The sequence below is a fragment of the Myxocyprinus asiaticus genome, chromosome 19 (genome assembly GCF_019703515.2).
Source record: "Myxocyprinus asiaticus isolate MX2 ecotype Aquarium Trade chromosome 19, UBuf_Myxa_2, whole genome shotgun sequence".
In the NCBI taxonomy this organism is placed as follows: domain Eukaryota; kingdom Metazoa; phylum Chordata; class Actinopteri; order Cypriniformes; family Catostomidae; genus Myxocyprinus; species Myxocyprinus asiaticus.
Genome location: NC_059362.1, coordinates 7,529,978 through 7,544,386, shown reverse-complemented (window position 1 = coordinate 7,544,386; position 14,409 = coordinate 7,529,978). Strand labels below are relative to the sequence as shown.

The 14,409-nt window shown below is 37.5% G+C and overlaps 1 protein-coding gene across 2 annotated transcripts in view; it reads left to right on the top strand.

The window, feature by feature from the left end:
* Positions 1-2,479: 2,479 nt before the first annotated feature.
* The window catches only part of LOC127410436 (coiled-coil domain-containing protein 85C-B-like), a 93,758-nt gene continuing 81,828 nt past the window's right edge, over positions 2,480-14,409 (top strand). For both annotated transcript variants that reach the window (XM_051645700.1, XM_051645699.1), the window contains exons 1-2: positions 2,480-2,728; positions 2,910-3,703. In XM_051645700.1, the coding sequence (XP_051501660.1) occupies positions 3,004-3,703 (700 nt within the window). In that variant the 5' untranslated portion in view covers positions 2,480-2,728; positions 2,910-3,003. The remainder of the gene's footprint in view (positions 2,729-2,909; positions 3,704-14,409) is intronic.

The window sequence follows — 14,409 nt, the reverse complement described above, 5'->3', positions numbered from 1 at the left end:
AATGCAAGTGAATGGGTGCCATCAGGTTGCTGGCTGTTTGATGGTCCAAAAGGCATATTTAGGCAGCATAAAAGTAATCCACACAACTCCAGTCAATCATTTAATATCTTCTGAAGCAAATCGATAGGTTTGTGTGACAAACAAATCAATAATTAAATAATTGTTGGTGTGCTTCACTGTTGTCATATTAATGTGCATGTTTAATGCAGCATACCGGTTTTCAAATAAAAAATTTAAACTTTTACACATTTTTGTATTTTTTTAGGCCTACTATGCAATGTATAAAGAATTGAAAAGTAAAGAAACAAACAGAAAGAAAAAAAGACCAGTTGTGATACCCTAGGCGAAATAATGACCAAAGAAAACAGCACATACAAAATAAAGGATACTTAAATCAATAAATGTCATTTTTGTCAAGGATTAGTATTTATTAGTACGTGTTATTAATTTTACAGTTTCTGAATGCTATTATTTACATATGTACTATATATATACTTAATATATACTTAGTGAAACACTGTTTATTATATTTACCTTTTTACATGACGTATTTCAATATGGATGTAATTTATTACAGCTGACATAGTGAGGCAAACAAGGTTTAAACATCAACCGTAAATGAGAGCTTACGATCTACTAGCTCGGTCTTGCATTAAGAACAGTTGATGCAACCAAATTAAGCACTGACTTAGTTACAGTATAAACTAACTAGTAGTAAGACCTAAGTGTGAACTTTAAATCCAAACTTAACCCTTAAATTCATGGGAATTTCACCAAACACTCTTACATATTCGGGTCTTTAGAGACCTGGCACTCATATCAACCACAAATGGATCTACAAAATGCCCAGATAGTGTAAAATGTTCTAAATATTTTCAAGACAATTAGAAAATAATAGAATAAAATAGATTTTGATAGATTTTGATGTTTTATTTTTCATATATCTAAGAGATCAAATCAGGACAAATAACAGGATTCATTACTTTCACACTGAAATTTCATGAGATACAACTGGCTGTCAAAAACATATTGAGCTACAGATAACACATAGGATACACATAAGCTATACATGAGCTACACATAAGTTACACATATGTATTTTCTCAGGCACTTACTGAGTCTAAATAGATGCACAACTTACTGTACATAATTTCAGCAATACACCCAAATGACAATAGTCATATCATAGTAGTATCATAATAATTCATGTGTTGTACCTGATATAGTTTACTTCCATGTTCTTTCGTCGTCAAATAGCAAGGTCAAGGGTAAATAAAGTAAATCATTGAAACAACAGCTCCACCTTGAGTAAGAATAGCATGTATACTATGCACGTGTCCATCCGCATATGACACACTGATAATTCATTGTTGATAATTCATTGTTGCAGAGAAAATCAATGTGATATAGTAATTATTTAATACATTTAATATTTCAGATCATTTGTCTTGTAATAAACAAAGAAATAGATATCCTGTGATAGTTAACTTATATAGATATACAGTAATATAATAATAAAAAAAGACACTCTTACATACCTAGGGTCTCTAATGACCCTATACACTTTTGGTACTTGAGATTGTTAACCAAAAAAAAAAAAAAAAATCATTTAATCACCCTCATGCCATCCCAGATGTGTATGACTTTCTTTCTTCTGCTGAACACAAACTACGATTTTGGGAAAAATATCTCCTCACAATGCAGAATGGATACCAACATTTTGAAGGTCCAAAGAGTATATAAAGGCAGTGTAAAAGTAATCCATAAAACTCCAGTGGTTAAATCCATATCTTCAGAAGTGTGGGTTAAAAACAGATCCATATTCATTTCCTTTCTTACAATCAATTTTAACTTTCAACTTTCAAATTCTTCTTCTTTTGTATGGCAATTCACATTCTTCATGCATATTGCCACCTACTGGGTATGAAAGAGAATTTGTAGTAAAAATACATGTAAATATTGATCTATTTCTCACCCAAACCTATCATATTAATTCTGAAGACATGGATTCAACCACTGGAGTCTTATGGATTGCTTTTACGCTGCTTTTATGCACTTTTTTAGAGCCTCAACATTTTGGTACCCATTCACTTGCATTGTGAGGACCAAGAGAGTCGAGATATTCTTCTAAAAATATCTGATTGTGTTCAGCAGAAGAAAAAAAGTCTACACATCTGGGGTGGCATGAGGCTGAGTAAATGGTGAGAGAATTTTCAATTTTGAGTGAACTATAACTTTAAGACATTGCATGGCTCTTCGATGGTGCGAATCACATGTGAAAGGGTTGATTTCCGACTAACTTTATTTTCACCTACAATAATGGTGCGACTTAATAATCAAACACACAACACACAGAATGCTGTGTGTGAGAATAAGAGCGGTGTAGGGAATTTGGACTCTGTCTCTTTAAGAGGGCAGCTCCTGCTTTCTCTGCCTCTGTACCTGCTCAAATCTGCTCGGATCATTTCACAGCAGTCCAGAGGAAGAACCGAACACGAGACTCCGTGCATTCACACGAGTGAGGAGTCATAACATTTAATCGGATCTTTCGAGGTCCCGCTGCCTCTCAGCATTAATGGATGCGTGATTTTAAATGCGTACGAAATTTAAAGCTGTTATTCTTGCAATGTTGCCATTTAAGGATTTTTTTCTACCAAAATTCATCGCTTCTTTTTAAACGATGCTCGTGGACTTATATATGAAGGCATGCATTATTGCGAAGTTGTGGGTAAGTGAGGCGTTATATGTTAATATGTTAATATATACTAAATATGTTAGTACGAAAATACATTTGTCTGGAATACAAATCAGTTCATGCACAGTCTTCCATTTTCTCAAAGGGATTCCTGTTGATCCTTACAAAATTTAATACATGAATGCTTTGGTTTTAAATGCATTTTTTGATTTAGATTGCGCTGGGATTGAAACACAACACCATGTTGGATCTGAACCTGCACTGTGTTCTGTGTTGAATATTTCTCTCTGAAACACTCTGTGAGAGTCATGATGGCTAAGCATTGTCATAGTGATGAACTGAGTAAGATCCCTGACGAGGATCTGCTCAAATGGAGCAAAGAGGACTTGATCAAGAAACTGAGAAGAGTCGACGGTGAGAAGATGAGCCTGATGCTTGAACATAGCAACATGATGAAGGATGTCAACCGCAGACTGCAGGTGCACCTCCACGAAATCCGTAATCTAAAGGAAATAAACCAGAAACTGCAGGATGACAGCCAGGAGCTCAGGGAGCTCTGCTGCTTTCTGGATGATGATAGGCAGAAAGGCAAGAAGTTGTCACGGGAATGGCAGAGGTTTGGGAGATATACAGCGAGCGCAGTGTGGAAGGAGGTAAGCACCTATCAGCAGAAACTCAAGGAACTGGAGGTCATCCAGGAGAGCGTTCTGCGGGAGAATGCAGAACTAAAGGAGATCATTCTCATGTTGGATGAAGATATGAATGGAGCTGGATCTAGGAGTTCCATTGACAGCCAGTCCAGCCTGAGCAACCTCAATGGAGGCTCTGGTACTGTTAGAGATGTTGGGGATGGGAGCAGTACCTCCAGTGGTGGAAGTGCTGGCAGCCCAGACCACCATCATAACCATATACACAAGGCTGTAGAGACCAAGATAGGCACCATAAGACGTTCGATGGATGATCTCTCAGCTCCACATCACCACAGGAGTATTCCCAATGGACTCAATGGTGAGTAACCGCCTATGCCACTGTCATTACTAAAGACCACATATCATCAAAATTGTTGAGTTTTGTGGCTTTTAGTCCATATGAATCAGCTTTGAGCCCATCTATATGCTCTTAAAATTGGACTAAATCAAAGGTTACAAGCAACAACAAAGCAAACCAATATTTTTGAAAATGCCACAGTGTTTACACTTTCAGGGGAAATAGCTTACTTGCAGTTGTTTTTGCATATTAAGCATGGATGGGAAAAAGTATTTTCAGAAATGAAACAAAAAAAGATTAACATAAAAATAACTTCACCTTTAAGCAGATATACATATTTAAAATATATTGTTTTCTCTACTAGGAAAACAAGCCAAACATATTGATTACTCATCTTGCAGTCATGTGCATGTCCAATTTTTGGTCCAATAAAATGCTCTGTAGAATTGGAATGTCCCTCCCCCTAAATTATAAATTGGTTCCGAATGAATTTTTCCTATTAATTTCTTCCATAGGCATTTCACAAAATCCTTCATAAAATAGTTCTAAGCCATGATCCCAACCATCCAGCACCGAAGTGAATCACAACATTACAGACTTTGATTCGAAGAAAAAAATTATTCGCAAATCAGACAAAAAGACAAAGGTACAAGACTATGTATTTACAGTATTTCACAAGAAAGAACTACAATCCCATGAAGCATTGCAAATGATGCAATGAAATGAAAAACAATGGGAACATATAAAACTATTGATTTAAAGTTGTTGATTATAAGTATTGAAACAATATATTAAAATGTTATTGCAAAGTATTCAGATATTTGCACATATATAAGTAGTTGTGTTCAAGTGGGTGTGTTCACACTTGTAGTTCGGTTCTCTTGGTTCTCTTTGTCCGGACCAAAAATGAAAATGATACATTTAGTCCTGGTTCGCTTAGCGTTCACACTGGCATTTTTAACTCTGAACCTAAAGATACAGAACAAAAGGCATAACGATAAGCTCACAACCTGAATTTCATGATGTATATTTTGTGACGGAACTTGCCGAACATCCAAAACAATGCTGGCTGCTGGGCTAAATGTGCTCGTCCGTTGCACACACAAATGAAGATATGCTGCAAGGACTGCTGACGGCAGTTCCGGCGCCTGTACTGAACTGTAATGGGCAACATAGCTCCTATGATGTGAAGAAGCAGGTATACTTGAGGTCAGTATTAAAGGCAAATTACTTCCTGTTATTGGTCCGTTTAGACGTCTTTGGTCCATGCTGCTTTCATATATCATTCGAACCGCACCAGAGTTCGTTTGGAAGCGGACCGAATCCCACTATTCAGGGGGTCTCGGTCCGCTTATTTGGTGCGCACCAAGGTTCGGATGGCAGCGTTCACACTTGTTCAAATGAACCGCACTAACAGAGCAATTGCACCAGGGTTCGTTTTAATCAAACCAAACCTGCCATCTGTGAACACACCCTGAGAGTGTAGGAAGACCGACTCGATTGCATCATTCACAGTGCGTCATGTGAGTGGGTGGTTGCTGCTGAAATTCTGTGAAGCCTTTCTCTTTAGGATCATTCTCTTTAGGAGAATTCTGCTATTTAACATGATTTCTAAAAAATGAAGTTGAACTAATGCGGATTAATGGCTTCAACGGAAGCATATATTGATTAACAAATGCGTAGCTTATGGCTGGTCTGTCTTTACAGATTAAAAATGAATTTGTCTATGGAAAAATTAATGGGATATTTTACTTTCAGAACCTGAATGTTCTGCTCAATAGGCTATTTAAAAAAGGGACACGCCCTTCAATATGTTCCACCCCAACTTCCTGTATATGCAAACAGGAAAAACTGCAATTGTCAAGCCATTTCTTGGGGTCTTCAATAGTATTACATGGTGCCTTTGCAATCTGTTTATGAACCACATTCAATTACACTCAGAGCAGTGATTCTTGAGAAGAATAAAATGTTTTTTTTTTTAGAGCTACTAAAACATCTTTGTGAGCCCATGATTCAGTTGCAAATAAGTTAATCAGATACTGAAAGCAGGCTGACACATTAAAATGGTCAAAAAAGAAGTATGCTGTTTCTCGTAACCCAGAGTTCACTGATAAATTGTGTGTGCTGTCGCAAAAAACATCAACAGCTGTAGACTAAGAAGACACTCTTTGATTGCTAACACCACATCAGCTAAGGTTCTTTGAAAAATATTTTCCTGATAAATTTGTAGCTGTCATACAAATTGTCATCATGGTAATTTATATGATTCATATAGTGTTATAAATATCTTTCTTTTAGGTAAGATTATTTATAAATAATTGATGTCACAAAGTCTCAAAGGCTAGGACAGTTTGATTGTGGCACATATGAAAGTTAATACATATTGATTTGTTGTATTTATTGGACGGGCTGTGTTTTTTGATGTTGGGCATGAAATGGGACTTGTAGGCCTAAGGTGCGTCCCAAACCACACACTTCTGCACTATTTTACGTAATTTTGAAGTGTAAGTAGTGCAAGTAGTATGTTTACACTGAAAATGCAACAGAAAGAAATGTACTACAAGTACCCAGATTATGCACTTTTTCAATCGTCAAAATGGAGTGTGGCATGTTGGATACTTCCTGCACTCACCGCATGCGGCTTGCCATACATAGCGGAAGGGGCAGAGTTACCAGCAGCAATGGTGATTTTGCAAAACAATTGTAAATAATGGAGAATATGACAACTAGAGAAACTTCTGTGAAGACAGCACCTTACAAAAGTGAGTTGAACGCTTCACCATCATACCATGCTGTGTGAATATGTATATTGTTGAACTGAGGGTGGATAGCGCGCTAAAGCTAGCGGCAACACAACGCTTGGGATTGAAACGTCACTTCCATCAGCTGTTAAACGGCGTACGCTTCCATGTAGTAAAAAACCGTTAAGTGTTCCATTTGGGATGATACTGCACTTTGAAAATTCATACACTACAAGGCTGAGTACATAGTACATTTTGTTTTTGTGATTAACATTTTTATTGATTCATACAATAAACAAAGAAAAGCAAAACATATATACACAGAATCAACATTTAACACCCACCACTACCCCTCCCAATCCCCGACCCCACCCTGACCCCCAACAAACATTCCTGTGGTCACACATGAGTATATACACACACACACACACACACACAAAAAGCATAGTACTTTTTGAAGTGCATAGTGTATAGTGTGTTGTTCGGGACATAGCTCTAGTCTTTGGGCAGACTTCCAAAACACAATGATCGTCTGGAGATAAGAAACATGAAGAACAAACTTTCAAAACAGCCTACATGAACAGCTTTTGTACAACATATTTCATGATGGTAGTGGAATGTAAGCTACTTGACAGGGAACCATAATCATAAGTGATCTAAAATGCAAGCATTACACCCCAGTGGTAATTACCTAAATCATCTCGGATTAATAAAACAACAGTATCATGTGAGCTTGGCCTTGAGAACAGGTGTTACGTTAATTGCTTTTAAGGTAGATCAGGAGGCTGTGAAGGGCCTCACAGACACATCAAGCAGAGCAGAAATCAATGATTTCCTCTCAAGCCCTCAACACCCCACATGAGCTGACTGTTTGAAAACTGTAATAAAATGGCATGTTAAGCCTGGCATTAACTGCATTCTACGAAAGATGTGATTTCAGATAAAAGGTCAGGTTTCCTCCAAGTGCTCCGGTTTCCCCCACAGTCAAAATTGCCCATGAATGTGTATGTCTGTGTGTGTTAGCCCTGTGATGGACTGGCCATTTCCTTGCCTTTGGCCCAAGACAGCTGGGATAGGTTCCAGCACAACCCGTGACTCTAAATAGGACAAGCAGCTATAAAAATGGATGGATGGATGGATCTTTAAGGAATAATTCATTCAAAAATGATAATGCTCTCATCATTTACTCAACCTTATGCTGTCTCAGACATGTACTGTATGACTTTCTTTCTTCTGTGGAACACAAATGTAGATAATTTAATAGAGATATGATGTAAATATATCAATACAATGCAAGCCAATGGGGACCAACACTTACAAGCTTCAAAAAGGACTTAAAGAGCACCTATTATGGTTTTTAAATGTGCCTAATGTTGTTTTAAAGGTCTCATACAATAGATTTACATGCATCCAAGGTTAAAAAAACACTTTAATTTGCTCATAATTTAAATTGCAGCATTACTTTTTTTTTTTTTTCCAGTGTCAAAAGCGACTCGTTCAATGATCCTTTCAGAGAGCCTACTCTGCTCTGACTGGTCAGATGTCCTAGTCTGTTGTGATCTACCGCTTAGTGTAGTGTTTGAGGGCGGGTCAAAGCTGTTCACGAGCAGCCAATGAAGACCAGAGGTGGGTTTTTTGTTACCAAATTATGTAGGTTAGTACAGGAAGTAAGTCTGAAATTACTAACGACTCGTTTCAGGTGTTCAGAATCGGTTCTTTTGGGAGTCAATAATTCCATTTGACGTGCATGTTGATTTTTGAAACTTTGCAGACTTTTTTACATTCACAAACAGCTATATAACACACTATATGAAAGGTAATATTTGAAAAACCATAGTAGGTGCTCTTTAAAGCATAAACGTTATCCTCAAATTAATCCATGTCTTCTCAAGTGATACGATCAGTTTTGGGTGAGAACAGATCAAAATGTAACTACATTTGTAACTTTAAAGCTACACTATGCAACTTTTGGCTCTCTAGCGGTTGAAACATAAAACTGCAAGTTACTTGCGGAGGATCACTTTGCATCAGTTGTGATTAGAAACTACCCATCTGGTGGATGAATCTCATGGTTTGAGGACTTGGAGATTACCTGCAGAGCAGAGTCATGACGAGCTATTTTCATGTTGATCTTATGTTACTTATATTACTTTGAGGAAGATAAACAACACTCTTAAATATATTTTAATATGGTTATTAAAGTGTTTTATTCACTACTCAATACACATTAATGTTTATATTGTACTACACATATTATATTAAGAGGTGAAACTCTGTGGCTAAAAAATGGCTGATATTAGTCACAATGCAAGTGAACTGTAATACTACAATAGTAGGTCTATGCTCTGCAAATAATTAAAGACTGTAATATAAAAATGCAAAATGAAGATTTAATAACGATGAAATACTTTATTGAACTTGAAAATAATATGCAGAAATATGCAATATAACAATTACAGTAATACATTTTTAATTGTTTATTTGGAAGTAAAGTTACAACAGAGAGATGGTTACACACTAAACAAATTAATAAACATTACTGTGCTATGAAATCGGTGCATTATGGACAACTTGAGATGAGCATAAATTCATGGGGAACCACTTTGTACCTATAGTGGCTTTTTAGATCTGTTTAAACATCTGCTAAAAGGATAAAATGACAATTGTCCGTACACGGATTTATTGCTTTAAAAATACTTAAATGGCTTACACTTGCTTGCATTTTTTATTTTTCTGCTACAAGGACAATAAGTGACAACAACTTGTGCATTTCTGTGCCTGAGGTAAAACAAATAAAATAAAAATACTCAGAAGTCATGAATATTAGTAAAATTGTAACGGTAACTTCACTGAAACCCCCCCCCAAAAAACCCAACCTTATAAACACATTGCAATTGGTACACGAGTAATGTTCGATTCATTAAAGCATGACAAACAATATAAGCTTCAGCAACCCTACCAGAAAAAATATCCAATCATTATAGCAGGTAAACAACTTCGCCAAACTGTAAAAAAAAAACAGTTCAATCCATTAGGAGAGTGATTTCACTCCGCTGCTGTCCTGAAACCGCGACTGGACTGACTTTACATCTGTCGCTGTCGCACTCGCTTCCCGTTTTTTGACACACAACCGGTCCTTGATTCTCAGCTCATGGATATGATGTAAGCACGCATGGATGAATGACACGCCTGTGATTTCGCACCATTATTGCATGCTTACTGTAGTAAATCAGGGTAAGAGAAGGACAAGTTTTGAACATGGAGTTTTTATGTACTCACTCAATAATGAACTTTTGTTAATTTAACCCAAAAAATCTTACATAGTGCAGCTTTAAATCTTGACATCTTTACCATACGTTTCCACTGGCACGTTGTGAGCGAAGGTGAGCTAGCGTTTTCAATGCATTCCAATGGAAGCCGGGCGCCACGCTTGCAAGGTGGATTGTGGGATTGACAGCGGTGCGGAGCAAGCTGTTCCTTAGCGTTGTGAGCGGCAATGAGTGGATTTCTATCGTGCCAGTTGGAACGCAGCTTTAGGAAACGTTTCCACTGGCGCGTTGTGAGCGAAGGTGAGCGAGCGCTTTCGATGCATTCCTATGGAAGCCGAGCACCACGCTCGCAAGGTGGATTGTGGGTTTGACAGCGGCGTGGAGCAAGCTGTTTCCTAGCATTGTGAGCGGCTTTGAGAGGATTTCTTCCATCGCTGTGGCAATGCAGCTTTAGTCTCCAAGGTGCGACTATGATTTGAAGCTCGATTACATTTGTTCGCACTTGACGCATGCGCAGAGCGCTGTACACCTACTGTTCGTGGTGGTCTACTTTGTTCTTAAAGAGTCCTGTTGATATCCCAGCTCGTCCCATCAATAAAATACATTTTATTATGGTTAAGCAAGCCCCTGAGGTCAGTGTGTGTGTCCTGGATTTAATGTCATTTTACAAGACTGTCGGGTTAAGCGCACATGTTCAGAGTGTGCATGTAGATACCACAGGGATTCTTCAGGCACACGCTAAAAGCTGCAGGAAGGTGATAAATGGGTGAAGTGGGAGCTGTGCTGGGATTTGTTGGAAATACTGGCTGGTGGAAGGCAAACAGAGAGCAGATAAGATTTAAAGTGTGTGTGTGTGTGTGTGTGTGTGTGTGTGTGTGTGTGTGTGTGTGTGTGTGTTCCCCTGCTCTCTTTACTTCTGAAGGGGTCTCATCAGTCAGTCGAGACGTTGGTTGTCCCATTGCACAGATGGGACCACCAGAGTCAGACAGCTTCATATTTCAGCAAATATTTCTGTCACAAGCTGTGCTGCACATCTGCTCACCATTCTATAGTATCAAAAGTTCAGGCCCTCACAAACACAGGTAGTGCTATATTGCTGGCAAATTCTAACTCTGGTTTCTGTGGTGACATTTTTTATATAGTTTTGATAATAATTCAGATTTAGTAAGTAAGATCAAGATCACACCTGTCCTGTTGATCTTTGATCACTTAAAGGTGAATTGTGTAATGTTAAAATTATTTCTTCTGTCCCAGCTTACTGTTATCAGCAAGAATTTAGGAAGGCTGCATTACCTAGGAGTAGGCCTACATAAGTTGCCTAAAACAATGCCTAAATTAAAAATAACTAGTAACTGGTATTTGGCTGGAAACTATGGTTACAATTCCCATCCCTAATGATGCGATTCTGGTTCTAATATCTCTTAGCAATTCTGGTTCCTAATGAAACCATTAACGATTCATTTAGTACTTATGAAAAATATTTATAAATAATAAATGCAATTAATATTGGATTTACAACCCTCAGCTGCCTGTTACAAAATGATGAGATAATTTCATATTTTTACAGAACAGATTCTTGCAAAAGGTGTGTGTACACAGACTTTTTAATGAAGATATTTTATTTATTCATTCATTAATTTTGTATATATATAAAATACCACTAACTAAAAACAAAACTCTTTACCAACACATTGTCATCAGTAACCATCAAGAACCAGTTCTTGGTTCATTTCAAGTCTGTGATGCTTTCGTTTCGATGACAAAATGAATTACTTGTGACTCAATATGTTTTGAATTCTCTAAAAAAGAACCTGCTGATAATAGTCATTTGTTCAGGAGAAGGCAAGTTTTGAGGTATAGATTTAAAAGAACCACTTCATAAGAGACATTTATTGGGGAGGTAGCGCTACATGTTTTGCGGGGAAGATTCAAAAGAACCGACTCATGTGAGTCATTCTTTCTGGAATCAAACTACACTGGTCGCGCAATATGTTTCATGTTGCTGAGCACAGGAAACACTGTCAGAGTATTTTAGTGTTCTGTCCGCATCAGCGGAATAATGCACGTTAGAGAACCGTTAAAGGTTTCAGATTTTTTTTTTTTTCTCAACCCTAGTTACCATGGTTAATTGTTGTAAGGGAATCACTGCTTTCGATATAGAAAAACAGAGGAATATGGGTATAAAGCAGACAGACAATCTAGAGGTAGAAAATGGCATTGGGTTGTTGCACAGAGTGGGTATTGTCTGAGACCTAAGTGGGGTCCATCTGGCATGAGGTAAATGGGACACACAGTCCTGTTGCATCCAGCTTGAAGTTATTGGGGAACTTCTGAATGGATGTGAGAATCTGGATAACGTTGGCTCATGGGGCTAATATTCTCAAAGCTAACACACTGGTTGTAAAATGGAACTGCAGCAAGAACTGGACCTGTAAATCAGATTTCAGAGAAACTTTTATTTATAAAATATAACTTTTAGACAGCGAATAATTGTCACAGTTCATGACCGCATTATGACTGTATCTCTTAATTACCTGATTCTGTTGCTATATGTTTAGAAGCACAAGCTATGCATAATCTTTGCAGTAATATATGGCAATTATCTGAGCCAATATTATGAATGACGCTTGGGATTTTGGTTTATCCTGATAGATTAACTTTAATCCTAATAGATTAAGTTTGACAGTTTTTGACATGTTTGGTGTGGCATATGCCATTTTAAGATGAGCTTGTTAAGAGCACAGATTATTCCATTTTTCAACTAAAGTGTGTAATTTCTGTGCCAATTGTGGCACCAAATGGAATTACAAAAATAATGACAGTTTTCAAACAGGATGCCTGAACACACGGTTTGTCTTCCATTAGGCAGTAAACAGATATTCCTGCCCCAAAGTCACGCCATTGGTTGAGCCAAATGTTGCTGTGTCTGGCTGGTCAGGAAATAAACCTATTGGTAGACTAATAGTTGTTTTGGCATATTAAACTGGGATAGAAGAAAGGAATTCAACACTGAAAAAACTGCACACTTTACCTTTTAAAGGTAAAAATCTCTTAAGGATGCTTCCCCTCACAACAATGGGCTGTAAAATCATTGAACCCTGGGTAAAAATGAAGGAACTGACCTAAATGCGGGTCAAAGTGAAACCATAAAATCAGCTCAGCCAGTTCTTCATAACTTAAATTCACATGTAAGTGAAGAATTTGCCACGACTGCAGATTGCATCTTAATACAATGATAGCTAAGAGACAGTGGCTCTGTAAGAACAAGAATGGATTTAATTTCAATCAAATGGTGACCTGATAATTTTCAACTTTTTATTTTAGTTGAAATGTTCCAAAATTGCAGAGCTCTTTAGTTTGGCCTATTTCTGTTAATGTTAAAAGGGTGTGCCTCTCTGCTGACCAGCATAGGAAGTGTTGCTCAATTAAAACTTGCTTTTCCAGTATGCACAAGACTGATGAATGACAGTATGGCATTCTTATACACAACTTCTTGTTAGTGCTCTCAAGGGTGTGCAGAGACAACGTTGTCATCATTTCCTCACCTTTGTGTAATTCCAAACACGCAAGACTTTCTTTATTCCCTCAAAATGCCTGAGCTGCTCTTTACCATACAGTGAAAGTGGATGGTAAATGGGGGCTTTCAAGCTCCGAAAAGGACAGAAAACCACCATATAATAGGGAGTTAGATTAAAAGGTAGCTAAGCTCCTCATATTGAGACCACTTTTGTGTGTGACTCAAGAGCGTAGTGCCTTCTGTCTTTTCTGGGTTCTGTGGCTGTCAGTGCAAGCATGAGAGATCCCATCAGCTGGTTTTCTTTATTGTTAAAGAAAACCTCTGCCCATCAGGAATTCCCACATTCCTCAACTAACAATAGTGAGTCCTTTCTAAATCTGAATAAACTGAGAGATGTGAATGAGACTCATCTTGCTACAGTGAACCTCACATGAGACAGCTTGTGGTTTACGTCCAGCAAGTACACCAATATGCTGATAACTACCAAAAAAATCAGCTTATTCAAAAAAATCAGAGAATACAAGAAAACCCATTTACACAAGACTTTACATGAGAATCAGGGAATTCTCTGCTTTTGACGTGAAACGTAAAGACATTCGCACAACATTTCGCACATTGGATAAGCCGGTAGAATGCCGGTAAAGGTAAATCTACCTGTGTTGATTGTTTTTTGCTTAAGCCGTTTATGACCTTACCCTGATTAAGGAAAACTATTTAAAGCTTTTACATGACCTTACACGCTGTCGCTTATTGAGCCTAATCTGTGTTAAATGTGCATGTAAGCGTACTCAATTAGTAATCATAATACAGCAAGCAATAATTTATAATATATACAAAAGAAGACACAGGTCCCAAGTTTTTTTTCTTTTTTTGTTTTTGTTTTTTGTCCTAGTCCATCCCTGCTTAGTATACAACTATGTGGAATGGAGTTTTGGGTGAATGAGATTTTACTGTTGCTTGGGCTACCCAGTGCGATGCAACAGTAATGTTGCAACAAAATGTCCTGATACACAGCATTTGTCATGGTCTAACCTGGTTAAGACAAAAACCCATATTAACATGCTATTCTACTTAACATATTAACCAAAATTATTGGCATAGTCTTCACTGTTTGTTTACTTGATAAATGAAATATAATACAATAAAAATAAATGCTTTCAGAGTTTGACTGAAAAGCAGGCCAGTTTACATTCACTTAAA